This window comes from Plecotus auritus, assembly GCF_963455305.1.
Source record: "Plecotus auritus genome assembly, chromosome: 5".
NCBI lineage: Eukaryota > Metazoa > Chordata > Mammalia > Chiroptera > Vespertilionidae > Plecotus > Plecotus auritus.
Genome location: NC_137776.1, coordinates 176,531,635 through 176,552,031, shown reverse-complemented (window position 1 = coordinate 176,552,031; position 20,397 = coordinate 176,531,635). Strand labels below are relative to the sequence as shown.

The 20,397-nt window shown below is 50.7% G+C and overlaps 1 protein-coding gene across 7 annotated transcripts in view; it reads left to right on the top strand.

Annotated features, from left to right (window-relative positions):
* The window catches only part of RGS3 (regulator of G protein signaling 3), a gene marked incomplete at its 5' end in the record, with an annotated part of 121,755 nt that overhangs the window by 77,566 nt on the left and 23,792 nt on the right, over nucleotides 1-20,397 (top strand). The window contains one exon of one of the 7 annotated variants that reach the window (XM_080671395.1): nucleotides 8,366-8,478. The exons of 3 other annotated variants lie outside the window; for them this stretch is intronic. Coding sequence is in view for 1 of the 4 variants with exons in the window: in XM_080671392.1 (XP_080527518.1) it covers nucleotides 11,773-11,826 (54 nt within the window). Of the gene's footprint in view, nucleotides 1-8,365; nucleotides 8,479-11,545; nucleotides 11,827-11,916; nucleotides 12,002-12,024; nucleotides 12,227-20,397 lie in introns of those variants that run through there. 3 more of the 7 variants (XM_080671392.1, XM_080671394.1, XM_080671393.1) reach the window with 3 other exon arrangements.

Below are 20,397 nucleotides of genomic sequence, written 5' to 3'. Positions count from 1 at the left end.
TTTTTATCATTTTAAAACTTACAAATGTTTTTTATTTATAGGTAATCATATCTCTACATTGCTTTGATAGTTGCTTTATCAAGAAATTATTCACATAAACAATTTATCTCCTAAAAGTATACAATTCAGTGGGTTTTTAGTACCATTACCACGATCAATTTTATAATATTTTCATTATCTTTCAAAGAAACCATGCCCTTTAGCTATCAACCTTTATCTAGAGAAATAGAAACACCAATAATGAGAGAGTATCACCAATTCTCTCATCTCCTCCAGCCATAAACAACCACTAATCCATTCCTGTCTTTATTGATTTTGACATTTCATATAAATAGAATCATAGTATTTGGTCTTTTGTGACTGGCTTCTCTCACTTCACATAATGTTTTCAAGGTTCATCCATGTTGTAGCATGCGTGTCATTCCCTTTTATGGCTGAATATTATTCCATTATGTGGATCTACCACATTTTGTTTATCCATTTATCGCTTGATGAACATTTGGGTTGCTTTCACAATGCTGCTATAATCATCTGTGTGAAAGTTTTAGTGTAGACTTGTGTTTCCATTTCTCTTGGATATATACGTAGGAGTGGAATTTCTGGGTCCAATGATAACTCTGTGTTTAACTTTTTGAGGAACTGTTAGACTGTTTTCTGAAGTGGCTGCATCATTTTATATTCCCACCACCAGTGTATGAGGATCCCGATTTCTCCACATTCTCTCTAACACTTACTATTTTCCCATTTCTTAAATTAGACCCATCCTACTGGGTGTGAAGTAGTATCTCACTGTATTTGTGAATTGCATTTTCTGATGATTAATATCATATCTGTTCATTTTAAAAAATATTTTTTCCTTTGGTGTTGTGGTAGTCACCCAAGGTTTATATAATAGTCATTGCACCTCCCTTGAACTTAATGGTTTTATTTTTCAACTTTTTTTCTTATTTCAGAGAGGAAAGGAGAGGGAGAGAGAAATAGAAACATCAACGATGAGAGAGTTTCATTGATGGCTGCCTCCTGTGTGCCCCCCACTGGGGATCGAGCCTGCAACCTGGGCATGTGCCCAATCTGGAATCAAACCATGACCTCCTGGTTCATGGGTCAATGCTCAACCACTGAGCCACGTCTGTCAGGCTGTTTTTCAACTTTTAACATTTCAGTCTATTTGGAATTTACTTTGGTATATAATATGAGGTAGAATACCTTTTATTTTTCTCAGTTATTTGTTCCAATGCTTTTTACATTATGTTAGCATAAGTACCCTTTCATTACTCTTTTGAAAAATTAAGAAAAAATTTTATTCTCACATATTTATCCTTTTAAGTGAAATTTAGTATAATTTTATTCAGTCCCTACTTCCTCTCTGCCCTCCCCAAAAATCTCATTGAGATTTTGATTAGGCTTATGTTAAAAATATAATATCAAAAAGGGGAGTATTGAGGTCTATACAATACTGTCTTTCCATCCAGGAATAGGATTATGTCTCCTCATTTATTATTTCCCAAGTAAACTTTTGAAAAGAATTTTTTTTTCTTATAGGTCTTGTATATTTTTGTTAAACTTATTTGAGGAAATTAAAATGTTTAAATCTATTTACAAATGAAAATATTTATTTATTTAGCCTTATATGTGTTCTTTGATATATACTTGTACAAAAAATCTGAAACATTACTAAACTGGATAAAATAAATAAAGAAAATCCCCATTCCTTAGCTCTGCTATAAGCTTGGTGTGGTCTCTTCAAATATTATTTCATGCACATATGTATACATAGACTATGTTTTATCTTACTAGATAATATCATCATACAAAAGTTTCTGTAACTCATCTTTTAAAACTCAATATAACATACACTGAGTGGCCAGATTATTATGATCTCTGAACACAAAATAATATGCCACTCAGTGTGTGTGTGTGTGTGTGTGTGTGTGTATGTATATATATATATATATATATATATATATATATATATATATATATATATATATATTAGAGGCCCAGTGCATGAATTCGTGCATGGGTGGGGTCCGGCCAGCCTGGCCAGGGGCAGGGGACATGGGCGGTTGGCTGGCCTGCCTGCTGGTCGAACTCCTGGTCGAGGGGACAATTTGCATATTAGCCTTTTATTATATAGGATATACACTGAGTGGCCAGATTATTATGCATTCAGAGATCATAATAATCTGGCCAATCAGTGTATAAATCTTTTACATCTGTACCTGAAGTTCTTTCTCTTTATTCTTAGTAGCCAATGGACCATTATTTATTTAACTACTCCCCTGTTGATGTGCAATCAGCTGTCTCCAATATTCTGATATTATGAGCAATGCTGCAATAAACATCCTAAGAATGTCCTGTGTATTATATCCTATGGCATTTTTCTGTAGAACAGAGTGTGACACTACCAACATGCTCTGCAAATATTTTCCTTCTATGTAAACATGTCATCTGCCCAACACTATTCTTATTATCCCCATTTTACAGATGAGAAAGCAAAAGAACAGAGAGGTTAAGGAAATGTACAATTTACATTCCTATTAACATTGAGTGAGAGTGCCTATTTTCCTGCTCCCTACCTAATCCTAGGTGTTACAGCTCTTTTAATTCTTTGTTGGTATGAGAAGTGAAAAAAAATATTTTATTTTAATTTACAATTGTTGGATTATTGGTGAGGTTGAGCTTCTCTTTACATTTATTAGTCACTTACATTTCTTTCCTTTGCTTGTCAGTTCATATCAGTTGCCAGTTTTCTACTAGGGCTTTTGTCTTATTTATATGGTTAGCATATTAACCATTTACTTATTATATAGGTTACAAATATCTTTTCCAGTTTGCCATTTGCCTTTGAACTTTATTTATAGTATCCTTAATTATTCAGAAATTAACATTTTTTGTAATCAAATCTTTTGATAGTCAAGCCTTTGGGGGGCTAGAAGGACTATATTTTCTAAGGTCTTTCACACTCCAAGATTATAATGAATATTCTTCTGTATTTTATTCAAGTATATTCATATTTTCAATTTATCTGCAGTAATTTAATACCTGGTGTCAGATGGAACTCTCATTAAAATTTTCCTTTAAATGGTTAAATAATTTTCCCAAACTTATTTTTTGAATCATCTTTCCTTTTCTCTCTTATAGACCAAATTTCCAGACATAGGTGGGTGGGTTTCTTAATGCTCTTGTCTTCCTCATGTCTTCCTTGTCTGCTCATGTCTTCCTTGCACATGGGCTTCTAATACTACATTGGGTTGAGACTCAATTACTATAGCTTCATAATATGGTTTCATAGTAGTCAACATCCCAAGACCAATCTCCACTACTCCGCAAAATTTCCTCTGAAGTTATACACCTAACTCTAATCTGCCTGTGGTTTTACCCTTCCTTTTTCACAAACACATTTCAATATCAGGAATGACACCAGATCTACAATAGTTTGTCCTCACCTCCGACTACCCATAATGAGCATGTGGGCTGGCCCATACTTTTCTTTGCTTTTCTTCATGCCTCCACACTATTGCTGAAGTCATCTAGAACTTCAGTTTCTGATTGTTAGTGTTTTTAAACATTAGTTCTATTATGTTTTAAGACTAATTTGTTTAAATTGCATCTAACTTCTCAATTATGTTATCAGTACTTTAACTGAGTAAACGTTTCTGGCTTCATTGCTTCTCGGTCTCTAACATACTTCACTATCTCACTCTTGACTTCTTGACTTTGATTCGTTTTTGTCTGGAGAGCGTTCTTGAGTGATTTTTCCAGAAAGGGTCTGTGGGTAGCATACTTCCTCAGTGTTTGTAGGTCTCAAAGTGTTTGCCCTTTTCCCGAGGAGAGGATCCAGGCGCTCTGTCATCCCAGCATCCAGTGTTGGAACACGTGCCGTTGCATTTGCCACATAATCTACCCCGAAACTCAGATTTCTTTAAGGAAATGAGCAGAGTTCTCTTTCCAATCTTTGGAATTTAGAAATTTCATTAGATTATTTCTAGTTGTTTGCTCTCTTTTGGTAATTTTTCCTGGTACTAACTTCAGCTCTTTCATTCTCAATACTCAAGTCTTCCCTTAGCTCAGGGAAATGTTCTATTAATTTTTTGAATTATTTCTCTTCTGTGTGTTCAATTCCCTCTTTCTTGATTTTTCTACTACAAATAATAGTAATAGTAATAATGGCACCTAATATTTATCGAATGTGCTTTTTCCTTCTGCGATAATATGTAACCTGCCCAACACTATTATTATTTTATAGATGAGGAAACAAAGGAACAGAGAGGTCAAGTAGATTGTTCAGGGACTCCTACCATGAGGTGTAGGCCATGATCCAAACCAGGGCTCTGACTCCAGAGCCCATGTTCTTAGCTGCTTATACGCCCTGCTTATCAAATCCAGCCCTCAATCCTGACCCAGACCCTGCCTGACCCCAGTACCTTTCAGTAAAACTTTGTTGACAGAGGGAGAAAACATAGGGATGCTAGAATGATGGAAAGGAGACAGCTTAGGAAACAAGACCAAAGAGGAGATGGGATCATCAAAGGTTTCCCAGCGAATTTAGAGTTGGGGATCTTCCCCTCCCTCCCTTTCCCTCTGCTCAGCCGCCCCCTTGCAGGCTTCATCTCTGTCCCTGGGACTACTGCATGTCTCCTTATCGACCTCCCTGTACCTTCTCCTGTCCCTTTAGTCACCTCCCTAAACAGCAGCCAAGATGATTCTTCCTAAAGAGCAAACCTGGTCACCTTCTCATTGTGGAATGTTTGTCGAGTGGTTGAGTGAACAGATAATTTCAGAGTGCCTACTGTATGTCAGACACTGGGTTAAGTACCGGTCAGAAATCTTCTAGTTGCAAGTGACAAGAGGCCAACTCAAATTAGCTTCAGCCAGGAAATGGAATTGATGGAGTTATGGAAGGTAGCCTTCAGCTATATCTGAGTTCAGGACCTTGAGCAATATCCCCAAGAATTAGCCTCACCCCTTCCATCTCTTGATTCTGCCTATTTATGTGTTGGCTCACTCCCTTAGTTATAGCAGTAATGATGGCAGGATTATGGCCTCTGATTTGGTGGCTTGGGCAGAGGTCCAACGGTTCAAGCTGGGGTGGCCTGGGAGGAGTGTGTGGATGAACCACATCTAGCAGCCAAGGTCACAGGGCTGGCCTCTACATATCTGAGCCAGTTGCTCTGTGCTGAACACTTCCCAGGAACTCGGGTAGTCAGGACACAACCTGTCCCTGGAGCTGGCACAAGCACAGTGGGTCGAGGATTACTCCCAAAAGCCTGAAATCTCAGGCCAACATATGGCGGCTTGGACTGGGGCCAGGAAGGGAGGTGGTCACGGCTCTTGGCCATCCTGTACCGCTGCAGCCGCCCAAGGTCAGGCCGAGGCTGCTGAGGTGACTGCAACATGCACCTCGGCTGGAGGCAGAATCCAGAAGTGACAGCTCTCAAGGCAGCTCTCTGGGGGGGGACATTTGGTCTCCGGGCTTTCACTGCACATGGGCTTCTTGCTGTGGCTGGGAGCTGCAGTTCCCGGGAGCAGGTTGGGAATTGTCCTTGCTGCCTGTAGTTGCGAGGAAGAGGCAGATGGCAAGGGGAGAGACATTTTGGGAACATGAACTGGGGGCAGAACACACAGGTTAAGAACATAAGTGTTGGAGCTGTACTGCCTGTTTGCCATTACTTTTGCCATGTACTGGTAATCGTTATGAACCTCAGTTTCCCCATCTGTAAGACGGGGATGAAGATAGTAGCCTGTTGCTCAGTAACTGTTCATGCTTATCAGCTACTAGTGGCCCGGTGCATGAAATTCGTGCACATTAAAAGAGGATTAATTAGCGGAAATAATTTAATATTGCTATTTGCCCTTTTTCTATAATAGAAGTGTCAGAGATGAAAGAAAATTAGTAAAATATATATGAAAACGTTTCTCCTGTCAGAGTCTGGGGCGTACCACGGGACCCAGAGTCAAGTCCCCACCCACCCACATGCACCTCAAAATCCCATGAGACCCAGACCCGGCGGGCCCCCGCCCCCATTGGGCTAGATCCAGACCTGGCCAGTCCCACCCTTGTCAAGCCCCGCCAGGCAGGGGATGTAGCCTCAGGTCCTCTGGCCCAGCACCAGGATGGTGGGGGGGGGGGGCATGGCCTGAGGTCTCCCAGCCCAGACCGGGGTGGGGGACGTGCCTTGAGGTCCCCCATCCAGCCCCGCCAGGTGGGGGACATGGCCTGAGATCCTCTGTCAAGCCCCGCTGGGTAGGGGGTGAGGTCTGAGGTCCCCTGTCAAGCCCAGCCAGGCAGAGGAGCACAACCTCAGGTCCCCTGGCCTGGTGCTGGGGAGGGGGGCACAGCCTGAGGTCCCCTGTCAAGCCCTGCCAGGCGGGGGGTGTGGTCTTGAGGTCCCCTGGCCTGGTGCTGGGGTGGGGGGCGTGGCCTGAGTTCCCCCGGCCCAGCACTGGGGGTACACCTTGAGGTCCCCTGTTAAGCCCCACTGGGTGGGGGGCATGGCCTGAGGTCCCCTGTCAAGCCCAGCCAGGCACGGGGGGGGCGCAGCCTCAGGTCCCCTGGCCCAGTGCTGGGGTGGGGGGTGCAATCTTGAGGTCCCCCGGACTGGTGCTGGGGTGAGGGGTGTGGCCTGAATTCCCCTGACCCAGCACTGGGGGTGCACCTTGAGGTCCCCTGTCAAGCCCTGCTGGGTGGGGGGTGTGGCCTGAGGTCCCCTGTCAAGCCCCACCTGGTGGGGGGGCGCGGCCTGAGGTACCCCAGCCTGGCGCTGGGGTGAGTGGAGCAGCCTGAGGTCCCCTAGCCCAGCACCAGGACGGGAAATGCACCTTGAGGTCCCCCATCAAGCCCCGCTGGGTGGGGGGGGGCATGGCCTCAGGTCCCCTGGCCTGGCGCTGGGGCAGGGGGCATGGCCTGAGGTCCCCCAGCCTGACCCCAGGGCGGGGGGCATGGCCTGAGGTCCCCTGTCAAGCCGCATGGGGGCGGGGGAGGGCGTAGCCTCAGGTCCCTGCTGATTGCTTATTAAGGCTCCTTATGGGAACTTGGCCTCAGCTGTGGGTGCAGCCATCTTTGTGACGGAGTGATGGTCAATTAGCATATTCCCTCTTTATTAGATAGGATTAGTAGATGCCAGGCACCACAGCAGTTCCTTATCTCTTAGACCTCCCATAGATAGCACTTTTAACTCAGCTCTTTGCATTGGCCCTCTCAAGGGTAAATTCTGTCTTTTTACAGATAACAACACAATGACAACACAACAGCAATACTCTTACTTATTGAGCATTTATTGTGTGCCACACACTCCATACACGCTGCCTCATTTAGTCCCCACAGGGCCCAGTGAGGCAGATAGTAATAGCCCCATTGTATAGATGAGCAAACTGAGACTCAGAGCCATTGAAGTGGACTGGCCCCAGATAACTTGCAGTCAGATTTGTTGCATTTTAAAGCCTGTGCTCTTTCTAAATACCACTGACTGAAACTAGTCATTGAGAAAACCTGGAGGGGCCTGGACTGACCATCGAAGGGGAAGAGTAGGCCTAGGGCCACCAGACACACCTGTGTGGTCTCATTTTAGAGACCGAAGTGTGAGGCCAGGAAAGGGGAAGGGACTTGCCCTGGGGTCTGTAGGTTCCTTGTGAGTTTGAACTGGAGGATACCTGCTCTGTCCCACCCACCCCACCACTGGCAGCATGTGCCCCAAGGTCAAGGCCAGTGCCACCAGGAAGAGCCAGGTGCATGGCCTTAGCAAGCAGTGTGAGACCCTGGCGATCGGGTCATAGAGGCCAGACTTGACAGGACAGTGCCTGCTTGCAGCATCAGTGCCAGGTCAGCCATGCTGACCTTCGAGTTGGACCCTAGGGGTGGGCTGCTTCCCTGTCGGCCTGTGTCCATAGTTCTGAACACAGGCTTTAGCACATAGTAGGGATCCAGTGGTTATGGAAATAACAAATAACTGTTTCTTGGCTAACTCTTTAGTGGGGAGGGCCTTTCTGCATGGAATCTGTAGACGCCTCCCTACCCGCCCCCCCTCCCCAAAACCAGGGGACCCAATGAGTAAAACCAGATTTCCTAAGTGGGTTAGTGGATTCAAAGCTTGGGCTCGGAGGGTATATACAGATAATTGCACAGTTTCACAGGGCAGCTCAGGGTTACCACCCTCTTTTGTAGCACGTTGGGGCAGGGGCAGGGCTCTGTAGAAGGTGGGGCCACAGTGTTCCAGCTCAAGGTTCCGTTACCTTAGACACTCAAGCACAGGCCTGGTCCTTTCATTGTCCAGGAATAATGAAAGCCCCAGCCGCTGCTGGTGGAGGCGGGGCTTGGTCTTAGTCTATCATAGGCTCTGGAATTCTGGGACCACACCTCTCCCTTGCTTGTGCCCAGTTTCTGCATAGCGGCATCACTCTCCTCTCTGCCCTGCGACAAAATCCTCCTGGACTTTGGATCAGAAGCCAGGATGGGAAGCTCATTAACGCCTTTAGCAGGTACATTCTTTTCTCTGAGGTGGGCATTACCGGGGCTTGGCCTCTGCCAGGTAGAGTTTGCAGGGGCAGGTGAGTGGGTTTCCGTCTGTGCAGGACTCACTATGGGATCTTGGGAACACAAGCCTGGACATACCAGGTTTAACACAGTGGAGGCAGCAGGGGAAGATGGTGGAAACCTCGAGATGGTCGGGGCTGCAGGAGAGTGGCCTGTCCAGGGGACCTGAGTTGCGTCCTGCTGCTGCCACATCTCTCTCGGGCCTTTCTAGAGCCTTGGGCTCTGCCTGGGGTACGCCCCCCCAAAACAGGAGGTGTGCACACACTGGCTTCCTACTGACCCTTCTTGGTCCTAGCCCTGGAAGCTGCTGCCAGCTTGTGAAGAGTGTGAAGTTTGCCTGCATGACTGGGCTGTCCATCCAGCCAGCTTCTCAGTGTTGCTGGGATCTGTCCCAGGGGCTGCTCTAGGCAGTAGGGCGGGGCACAGTGGAAAGTGGATTAGGCTTGATCCATAGCTGTGCACTTACTGGTGTGTGACCTTGAGCAGGTTTCCTAATCTCTCTATGCTCAGTTTACCCATCTATAAAATGGGTTCATTGGACATCACATCCAATAGGGTTATGAAGATTTCATGAGTCAATAACCAGGAAGTGCTTTGAACAGTGTTCACACATAGTAAGTGTCAAGTTTAGTGTTTGGTAAACATAATATGTGGGGCCCAGGCCTGAGTGCCCAGGCGCCAATGCTGTGGCCAATGAGCCACCGGGATCTTGCTGCTCCCCAGATCCCAATCCCTCCTCTACTGAGCAGCACCATCACTTACGTAGGTCTGAGAAGCATTGGGATGCCATGGAAGGAGCACTGGACTGGGAGTTCGCAACCCTTGGTCCCAGCCCTGCCGCTGAGTTGCTCTGTTTCCTTGGTAAAGACACTTTCCCTCTCTGGGCCTCAGCTTCACTGGCTGTCAATGGAGAATTGGAGTGACAGATCTCTGAGGAATAGAGAGACAGACAGAGAGAGGCGCTCAGAGATCTCCCTCCAGCTTAGATAGCCTGGCTGTCAGTGACTCCCCCATCTTGCCTCAGGCTGTGTGTGCACTGGGAGGGCCCACAGGTCCCTCTGATGTGTGTCTGGAACCATGGGAAGGGAGAGGGCAGTGGCTGCCTGAGCTCCTCCAGAGACTAGATGCTCTCCTAGCCTGGCCTGGCAGATGCCTGGGCCTCAAGGCACTGACTGTTATGCCCTTTCCTGATTATCCTGTGGTCCAGGGCATTGATGGATGCATTCTGGATCTGTTCTGGCCCCAGTGCCCAGGGTTGGCAGAGCTGCTCTGCCCGCTGTGGCACAATGTTTATTTATGGACTCATTAGTCTGACTGTGTGGCTGATGTCTGCCTCCCTCACTGACTGTCAGCTTTGTGAGTGCAGGACCCAGTCCCCAGGGCCTGGTGCAGAGCCTGGCACATAGTTGGTGCTCTGGAACTATTTGTTAATGAAAAGAAGGTAAAGACTGAGCTGAGGCTCAAGGGATCCTCTCATATCAAGGAACCCTATATCCAGGCTCTGCACCCTAAGAAATCGTATCCCAACCACCACAGATTTCATCCTGGGAACCAATCAGCCCCGCTGGGAATTAAGTCAGCCCTATTGGAATTGGCCGCCTCCTGAGACTCACTTCCCAGTTTCCCAGGACAACGGTGGGCTCCGCTTCCCCGGAGCCCGCAGGATGACAGCCTTCCGATCTGGAAGCTTCCTGCCAGGACTGCCTTGGCTCTGCCCCCAGGGACAAGACACCGCATCAACTGGAGTTTGTAGTTTGGATGAGGGCTGTTCCAGGTCTCCCCTAATAAAGGACATTTTCTTATACTTGCATGTGTGAGGGAGACAGGAATAGAGAGACAGGCAGAGATAGGCACTCAGAGGCATTGGGCCTAATAAGGAGAGCAAGGGGCAAAGGGACAGCACTTAGTCCAGAGTGGCCGAGGTGGGGGGAGGCAGGAAAGGAGGATGGGATTCCTCCTGCTCCATTTTTCCTGTGCCGACAGTCTAGGGTGCCTGTCACTCTGGCAGTACTCATGTTCAGGTTGGAGCTGGCTATGGGATGGGCACCCCCAACTTGGGCCTCAGGCACATGAGACAACCAATTGCAGCAGCCATAGCGGCAGCCCCGAATGGCGCTGTGCCGGCAAAGCTGCTGCCTGCAGTGGTGGGGCTGCACTGTGGCTGGGGTGGGCACCCTGGATCGGACCGACTGTGTTCAGTCCTGGCTCCACACCCAGCTAGCTGTGTGACCATGGGCAACTTCCTCTGCCATTCTGTACCTTGGGCTCTTCATAGGGTAATAATAGACCCTGCCTGACAAGGCGCTGGTGGGATTAATTGAATAATTTAAAGAAGGCCACGCTCTCAGAATAGTGCCTGGCACGGGATCACGGACCCCTCTGTTAATCCCCTAGGTGGGCGGGTCAAGTGTGGTCAGCCCCGATTTACCGATGAGGAAACCAAGGGGCAGGGAGGCTGGGACTTGCTCAGTGATGCCCAGCCAACCAGTGCTGCAGCTGGAACTAGAACCGGGGACCCTTGCTTCCGAGTTCCATGTTCTCTCCTCTGCCCGCCCCGCCCCCCCGCCCCCCCCCGTCTCTGTTAGGGCGGTCCCCTTCACGTGTGGCTCTCACTCTTGGGCTGTTGTAGCATCAGATTGAGGGGAGGAAGCCCACACTCCCTGGCCATCTCTGATTCCCCAGAGTTTGGTACACAAAAGTGCTAAATAAAAACATGTGTCCCGCTGCGCTGGATGGTGCTGCTGGGAGGGGCCTGAGGCAGCCGCCGCTTTCCCACCCCGGGGGCGGGGGCGGGGGCGGGCGTGGCATTCGCAAAGTCAGCCTGTGTTGGCTGCAGGACCCCGGGTTGAATTGCAGCCACCCACTGGGATGAGAGCAGCATGGGGGTGGGGGCGTGACAGGGAAGCCTCAGTGATTGGCTCCCTCCTGCCTGAGTGGTGGCTGGTGGCTTGGCACTGCCCCCGCAGGGGGAGCCCTCAGGATGTGTGTGGGGTGCCGCCAGTTCGGGATCCTAGTGCCAGTGGGTGCCACGGTAAGGGATGGATGCCTCTCCCTTCCGGGGCCAGCCTGGGCCGGGGGACAGAGAGCAGGGGAGCGAGGGCCCGCAAGTATGAGCGGGTAGCCCAGGAGCTGGCAGGGCCCTTGCAGGCTGAAGGACGGGCTGGCAGAGGACTCTTCTTTGAGACATCCCGGATTCCTCGGATGAAAGTGGCTTGGGAAATCACAGAGTTTTCTATTTGATGGAAGAAAGAAATCCAGCCGCTCTGCAGAGTGGTGGCAGCTGGCTGGAGAGGGTGTGTATTTGGGAAGAGCTCTGGAGGAGGAGGAGGAAGAGGAGGAGGAAGAGGAGGAGGAGGGGGAGGGCCGAGTGATGCAAGGGTTTTGAAAAGGCTACCTAGATGTGGGAGGTGGAACCTGGTCATTTGGTTCTGCTTTTCCCAGCAGGTATCGCTCCCCTGGGGAACTTGGGTAAGTCCATAAATAGCTCTGCTGACACAAAGAAGCTCTGTCTGGGAAGGCAGCTGCTTGACACGGCCGGGGCTGGCCGCCAGGAGCTGCCACTGACACGGCTGCCCGCCCGCCCGCCTACGGGAGGAGCCGGGCGGACACCGGGCAGAGACCTGGGCAGGCGGGCGGGCGGGCTGGCAGCAGCGGCAGCCCCGAGTCGCCTGGGTCCCTGCCGGAGTGTGCTGGGTAGGTGCCTTGGTGATAGGGTATGTGTGTGGGGGGTGGGGGGGGATCTTGTCCAAGCCACCCTATGCCCCTGTTCCTATTGTTTCTTCCCCAGGGCAGCCATTGATGGGCACGTTGCAACCCAACCGTGTGTGTTCTGATCTGAGACAGCTGTGTGTGTGTGTGTGTGTGTGTGTGTGTGTGTGTGTGTGTGTGTGTGTTTCAGGGGTGGGGACCCTGCAGGGTAGGGGCATGCTTCCACCGAGTGCTGCTCTCCACTTCTCGGCTGGTCGGCCAGCTTTTCTTTCTGGCTGAAAGGAATGTTTGGTGACCAGAAGTCGGGACACTGCCTGGGGAGGGAGTGCTCAGCTAGTGGTGTGGGTGGTTAGGTCAGGGATGCTGACCACACGCCAGGCCCCCGGGAAGGCTGCTCTTGCCTAGTTCCGTGTCAGGGAGGGAGGTGGTCTCGGGGGCGGGCCCCCAGGGTTGCCTGTGACCCCTGAGACTTCTGCTGAAATGGCACTGGGAGCGCAGCAGGGATGCTCGGAATCCAGAGCCCCTTGGGAAAGGTCCCGCACCTGCTCCCTGGGCTCCGGCTGAGGCCCGTAAGGAAGGGGGTAACGGTTAGAGACCCACTCACCCCACAGAGCTAGCCACTGAGAGTGGGCAGAGGCCAGTTCTTTTCTCCACTCGGAGGCCCCACACCTCTACTCTTGTCCCGAGGTTTTCAGGAAGAGCCCTTGTGCTGTGGGACCTATGTCCAGAGAGGGTAAGGGCCACATCCAAGTTCACACAGTGGTCTATGGCCGGGACCAAGATGGAGGACTTCTGCGCCCTGGAACAGTGAGGACAGGATACGTGGCTGCCAGCACCCCAGCCCGAGCTGTGTCATTCAGCTGTGGGTATGGCATTCTCAGGGCAGGGCCACGGGGCCACTCACCAAAAACTTGCCACATTTTGCCACCTAAAGGCTTGTGGCTGGGGGCTGTTTCTTCTCTCGAGCTGGCTGGAGTGGATAGATCTCCTGGAAGGAAGGAGCTGCAGTGCCTGCCCCACCAATGCCCGCGGGATCCCAGCCAGGGCACTGCGACCATAGTCAAAGTTTCCACCAGCGCCCCTGGAGTCCTCCTTGCCCAGCCAAGGGGCACCTGCCCGCTTCCCCAGCTCTAGCACGTGGCCTGGCTTAGCCCAGGGCGGGCCCTTCAGGGAGCCAAGTTCTACAGCAGGGCTTGCTCCAGGCCCAGCCAGGCATCTGAGGCAGCAGGGCGATGGTGAAGATAGAGGCAGCTGAGGCAAGTGACCCCCTGTTGGGATGTTTCCAGGGCTTGGAACCGGACATCTTTGCGGAGGCTTCTGACTATATCGATGAAGTACTTGATATCGATGAAGTCACCCCACGCCCAGCTTTCTCACCTTTGCACATGCTGTTCCTGCTGCCTGGAAAGCCGGTTTCTTCTTTTCTCTCCAGGTCTTAATCCCACCCACACTTCCACCACTAGAGCAAATATTCCACTTGGAATCTCTCTGTCCATTGGTGGCCAGGAGTCCCTTTGGAGGGGCCCTAGTTTCTGCATATCAGGGTTGCTTCCATCGGGTCAAGGGGTTGAGGGGAGATTTGACAGGAGGTGAGGCAGGGAGAATCTTGGCTTCAGCCTGGCTGAGGCCACAGGGAGAGCCCACTCAGAAGTCATACTGGGCGAGGATGGTGTCCACACCGTGGCCTGGGCATGCAGGCAGAAGGGGCAGCCCTGGCTTGTTTGAATGCAATGCTTATGGTCCTTTGCACAGACTCGAGTGGCTTGGAGCTCAGTTTGGGGTCCCTTCAGATGGTGCCAACCTGGGGGGTAGATCTGGGCGGCTCTTCAACCAGGGGGCTGCCTCGTTTCCTGAGAAGAAGCACAGGTGTGGAAGGAGTGCTCATTCCAAGCTGGGCTCCTGGGACTCCTGAGAGCTTTTTCCCAATTTGGTCTCCAAGGCTCTGGCGATGGCGGAGTCCATTTGCCTTCGGGACACACAGGGGAATGAGGCAGGAGAGGAAGGACTTGCCTGAGGTTAGATGAGACTCAGCAGCACGGATGGGACAAGACCCAGGTCTCCATCCCCCCGGCCCAGGTGTCTCTCTCTGTCACACCAACTGGATCGCCCAGAGTACCTGGCTTTCGTCTTGGTGCTCCTTTTTCTCTGGACTCCGCATCAACACTTTTTTTCCTAGGACCTCTGGGCTTGCTGGCTGGGGCCCGGCTCTCCTCTGGAAGAACAGTGTGTGCAGCAGAGAAAGCCCTGGGTTGGCCAGGGCTGGAGGCTAAGGCACATTCTAGTCCCTGCTTGCTGGAGGATCTCAGGCAACTACGTATGCACTTCCCCCGCCCCCCCCCCCCCCAACCCCTGCTCAGTTTCCCCTTTGGAGCAACCAGGGACTGGACCAGGTATTGCCAGGCTCCTTCCAGCCATCTGATTCTTGGATTCTCTGCAGACCCTCTCCTCTTCCTGGGTTTCCAGAGTCCTTGGTCAAGGCCAGGGTCTGGCTCAGCAAGGCAGCAGCCCCCAACCCGCTGTCAGGTGCTCCTGGTCAGAAGCCTTCTCCTGCAAGCTGGAGCCCAGGCTGAGGCTGGGAGGTTTGTTGTTGTTTGCGGAGCCAGGCCGTTTCCAAGATGTCATTGCTCGGGGAAAGCCATCATTCCTCCCAGGGATAAACAAGGCTGCTTATGGCTCAGCCCTCTCAGCCCACAGAGGCTGGAGCCACTCACCACAAGCCAACCAGGCTCAGCCCCAGGGAGCCGCCACCTTCCCCTGCACAACCCGCTGCACCCAGGCATCTGGATGGGGTGAGGGTGAGGCAGAACTGGGGAGAGGGGTGCTAGGGCCGTGAGCCACTTGTGAGATCAAAGCCTCCAGGCTCAGAAGAGAGAGGGGTCCCAGAATACCCTCTTCCTCTGGCAATGGGCCTAGGTCATCACTCCAGGTGGCCCGTGGCTTTTCCCCCTCTCCCTCCTGCTTGCACCTGGCACTGTGGCTCAGGCTGCTGCCAGAGAACTGTCAGCAACTCCCCCAACTTAGAAAGGCGGGGGACACAATAAGTAATTTGGAACCGAGCACACTTTCCCTCATGTAGCCAAGACCCTCTCTGGTGTTCTTCTCACCTTTTGATGGCTTAGCCTGGGGCTAAGGGCAGAACGCAGACCCTTGGGACAGGGTGGCCGAGTGTGGGGGACCTGGGGGTGGCAGAGAAGAGCTGGGCAGAGCCTCCGGGAGCCAAACGGCTGGCTGAAATCTTGAGCCAAGGCCGGAGGCAGCCTGGGGATGGATCCAGGATGATAGGTGGCGTGGTCGTGCCTCAAGTCAAGGGTTGGAACTGACGTCCATCCAGGACGTGGAGATCTTTACTGCTCTGACCTCCATTAGTGAAGTTCACTGTTGATCCAAAGCAGCGGTCGCCAACTGGTGGTCTGCGGACCACTGGTGGCCCGTGAGGTCCGAAAGGTTGGCGACCACTGATCCAAAGAGCTGCTCTGTACTTGTCCTCTCTGCCTGCTTCCCTCCTTCCCTCCCTTCCTTCCTTGCATATGTGTTTAATGTCTATTGTGTAGCATGCATTGCCAGGTACTGGAGGTACAGGCATAAAGGCCCAATCTTTTTTTAAGATATGTTTTTATTGATTTCAGAGAGGAAGGGAGAGAGAGAGAGATAGAAACATCAATGATGAGAATCACTGATCAGCTGCCTCCTGCATGCCCCCCACTGGGGATAAAGTCTGAAACCCAGTATGTGCCCTGACCGGGAATCAAACCACGACCTCCTGGTTCATAGGTTGATGCTCAACCACTGGGCCACACTGGCCAGGCAAGGCCTAATCTTTAATGTAGTGCCAGGCTAGACATGTGATGGATGGTAACAACAGAGTTGGGATGGGGCGGCTTGGGGAGGGGGCTGTGGGAATCCTGGGAAAGCTTTTAACCCAGCCTGAGAGCCTCCATGAAGCTTTCTGCAGGAGGTAAGGCTGAATCTGGTTACAGAGATGTTTGTCCATCAAAGGAGCAGGTCTCCATCCTGGTCTGTCCACCCCTCTGAGGTGTAGATGTGATTCCTGCCCAGCTATAACAATCGCCTGTGTATCGTGCCACATGTACCTTCCTGTCCCACGGGAGGCCGTAGGATACGTGTGTGTAGGTGCATGGGCTCTGGACTTGAGGGCATGCCCTTCCACTTTACAGTTGCGTGCCCTTGGGCAAGACCCTGGACCTCGCCATGCCTCCTTTTCTTCAGGCAATGGCCCAGCCTCATCCGGTTAAATGAGATGATGTGGGTACCAGAATGCTTTGTTCACAGTGGCTGTTACTGAATGAGACGATATGGGTGAAGCGAGGCTCTTGGAGCAGGGTCTGGCACAGAGTGGGCATTCAGTAGCCGGGAGGTGGCATGGCGGCTCTTTGGAATGTGCTGTCAGAGATGGGTACAAAGGAGAGGGGGAGCCCAGCCCAGGGGGCAGGGGAGACCCTGGGATAAAGGCTTTTGTTTGTATGTTTTTTAAGTAAACTTTTAAGTTGAAGTGTAATTTACAGAAAGATTAGAATTATAGAGCCAATGAATTTTCACAAAGCGAACACACCCTCCAGGTCAAGAAATAGAAATTCTAGTCCCCTTGGAACCCCTTTTTCCCCATTTCAGTCACTACCCCCTCAAAGGTAACCCTTTTTCCGACTCCCTTCATTGATTAGTGATGCCTGTCTTTGAACTTTGTGCACATGGAATCGTTGAGAATGTATTCTTTTGTACTGACTTCTTTCAGTCATCATTTTGATGGTGAGATTTGTCCATGCTATTACATGAAGTTTGATTTTATTCATTCTCATTGCGGTGTGGTGTTTTATTGTGTGGATATACCACAATTTAGCCATTCCCCTGTTGATGGATATTCGGGCTGTTGCCAGTTGGGGGTTATAATGAATAGTGCTGCTATGAATACTCCTGCTCATGTCTATTGATGCACTATGTACACTTCTCTGTTGGGTAAGTACTTACGGTTTGCGACTGTGAGTCATAAAATGGTGTATAATTAGCTTTAGTAGCTACAATCATGTAATTTTCCAAAGTGCGACACCACCACACCCTCCTGGAGCAGCGTATGAGTACCGCACCGACATTGTTGGTGTTGGGTGTGCTGATAGCTCACTGTGGGTTTTGTTTGCATTTCCTCGATGACTAATGAGGTCCAACACCTTTTCATAGGTTGATGGGCCATTTGGATGAACTCTTTGTGAAGTGTCTGTTCAAGTCTTTCTTGCAGTTTTCTATTGAGTTATCTGCCTTTATTCTGATTGGTTTGTGGGAGCTTAAAAATATTCTGGATAGTGTTTACTGTCAGATATGCACACTGAAAATATTCCCTCCCATTCTGCGGCTTGTATTCTCACTCTTTTAATGCTGTCTAATCTGTCAATCTTTCTCTTTTATGGAGAGCGTTTTCTGTATCATCGTGTTTCTTGGCCCATTACGAGGTTATGGATATAGTCTCTTATTTTATCTTGTAGAAGCTTAATTGCTTTGTGGTTTTATATTTAGATCTAAAATCCAGTTGAAATAGGTTCTTAGGCACGGCGTGGGCGTAGAGGGCGAGACTCCTTTTCTCTGAGTGGCTATCCAATTTATTTAGAAGACCATCTTTTCTCACGATAGGGCATATCACCTTTGTTAGAAATCAAAGGGCAATCCATGTGCGGGTGAGCTGAGTTTTAAAGGTAGATAAGGAGTTTGCCAGGTAGATAAGGGAAGTCAGGGTGTTTCGGGTAGGAAGTACAGTGATCACAGGTATAGAGGTGCCTGAGAGTAGAGTGTGTTTGGGGGAACACAAATGTAGTTGAGCCCTGACCAACATGGGAGTTTGGAGGCACCGACCCTCTGCACAGTCGACAATCCATGTATAACTTTTGACTCCCCAAAACTTAACTACTATGAGCTTACTGTTGACCACAAGCCTTACTGATAACTATTGATAACACATATTTCCTATTTAAATATATTACATATGTATTCTTACTGTAAAGTAAGTGAGAGAAAAGAAAACATTGTTAAGAAAATCATAAGGAAGAGAAAATACATATACAGTATTTTATTGAAAAAAAAAAACACCCCACATATAAGTGGACCTGCACAGTTCAAAACTGTGTTGTTTAAGGGCACCTGTAGTTCAGACTGGCTGGAGGGAAGAGAGGAGAAATGGTATGTGTGGTAAAGGGGTCAGTTGGTGGGGGCAGAACAAGCAGGGTAAGGAGCTAGGACTATACTATCCCAGAGGGATGGAGGGGTTTTAAGCAGGAGAGGAGTGTAGTCAATTCATGTGAGGGACGTGGGAGAAAGTCCCATGACAGGAGGATGGCGGGAGAATGAGTTAGGAGCAGACTGTAAACCCAGGCAAATCCGGCCTCACCATCACCCCTCAGCAGAGACAGAAGGTGTCTGCTACAGGGGGGCAGTGGTGGAGGCTGCAGCCTGCCTGGGGCCTTGCAGGGTGACCTTTGGCCACAGCGTTGCAGCTGATGTCCAGATGTCCACCCCAGTGTTGTCAAGAGGAAGAGCCTCTTCCCCACCCCACTCCAGTGCCCCAGCACGCCATGCCCTGAAGGAGGAGATATTTTAGGAACTGGGGCAGCCCGACAAGGCGTGGGGAATCTCTGGACACAGGGTGCTTTCTGCTTCCCCTGCCCTTGATGCACCCACCGGGAGACCTGGCCACACCTTGGGTCCTGAGATCTGACCCCTCCAGGCTGCCTGAGACTCAGAACTGGACGGACTCCCTCCCAGAGATGCAGCCCAGCCAGGGGAGTAACTTGGTCTAGGCCACATGGTGAGCCAGACTGACCCAGCCTAGGGGAAGCTGAGTCGCTCCAGGGCCTTTGGTGCGGGGCCTCAGTTTCCTCTCCCGAAATGTACAGATAATCGTACCCCCATCCTTAGGCTGTCACAAGGGTCAGAATGTGTCAAGCACCTTCTCCTGGAGTGGCACGCAGGGGGGCGGGGGTGGGGGTGGGGAGGCTGCTGCGGCCGAGAGTAATCATTATGATTACAGGAACTGTGAATGTTTACTGAGCACCTATTGTGTGCCAGGCTCCTCTGTGTGATGGTCTCCCCAAAATGCTGTGCTGTAGGTCCTCACTCCTTGTGTCATCATTTTACAGGTAAGGAAATGGAGCCTGGAAGAGTTTAAGCAGCCTGGCCAAGGCCACTGAGCTGGGAGGTGGCAGAGCCAGGATTTGAATCTGGATTTTGTCTGTCTCCAGACCTCACTGCTTTGCTGGCAATAGGCTTCTCTCCACCACCCCGCTCTGAAAGTGCTCCCTGTTCTCGGAGCTGTTGCTTGGAGTTAAGCCGTAGATTTTGGGTTGATCCCTGGTGCTGGCCTTGAGGGAGCGTCAGGCAGTGGAGGGGAAGGGCATGGTGGGCTGGGCATGCCGTGGGCCAGGCTCTGCCTCCCATCCCCTGGCAGCCCTGTGGGGGAGGCGGCACATGACTCAGCCACACCGTTAGGAAGTGGGATTCAATCCCAGGCCTGCCTGAGTCCAAATCCCGGTCTCATGGCCACAGGGCTATTTGTGCCCTTCCCCGGGTCCTCCTCGTTGGGCAGAGCTTTTTTGTTTGACCCCTAGTGTGGACATCACAGAGAAGCCACATGCCGCTGGCTCTGCCTGTGAAGAGGTCCCTGGGAGGGAGAGAATTTGGGGGGGGGTTGCCAGGTGTATGCAGTTCTGTACCACCCCTCCCCGCACCGGCTGACTTGGGCATCTGTCTTTCAGTCTCCACCTATTTGGGCTAAGAGCAGGGACCCTGTATCTGGTATTGCTCACCATGCCTAGCACGGGGCCTGGCCCAGGTGGGGGCCTGGTAGAGTGTTTTGAAGGAAGGGAGGGAGGAAAGGCAGTGAAGGGAGCGGGAGAGGAATCGTGGGGTGGTAGAAGGAGTGGGCCTTTAGAGGCAGGCAGACCATGGTTTCAGTGTGGATGCCTCTACTTGCTTTTTGATATTGCTCAAGTTACTGAACCTCTCTGAGTCACCGTTTCCTTATTTGCAAAAATGGGGCCAGTGATGACCTCATAAGGTGGCTGGAAGTGAGAGCATATGTAAAGCAAGCGTCACAGTGCCTGGTGTCTAGTAGACGCTCAATTAATGGTCTCTCTCCCTCTTCCCCTATCCTTTCCACC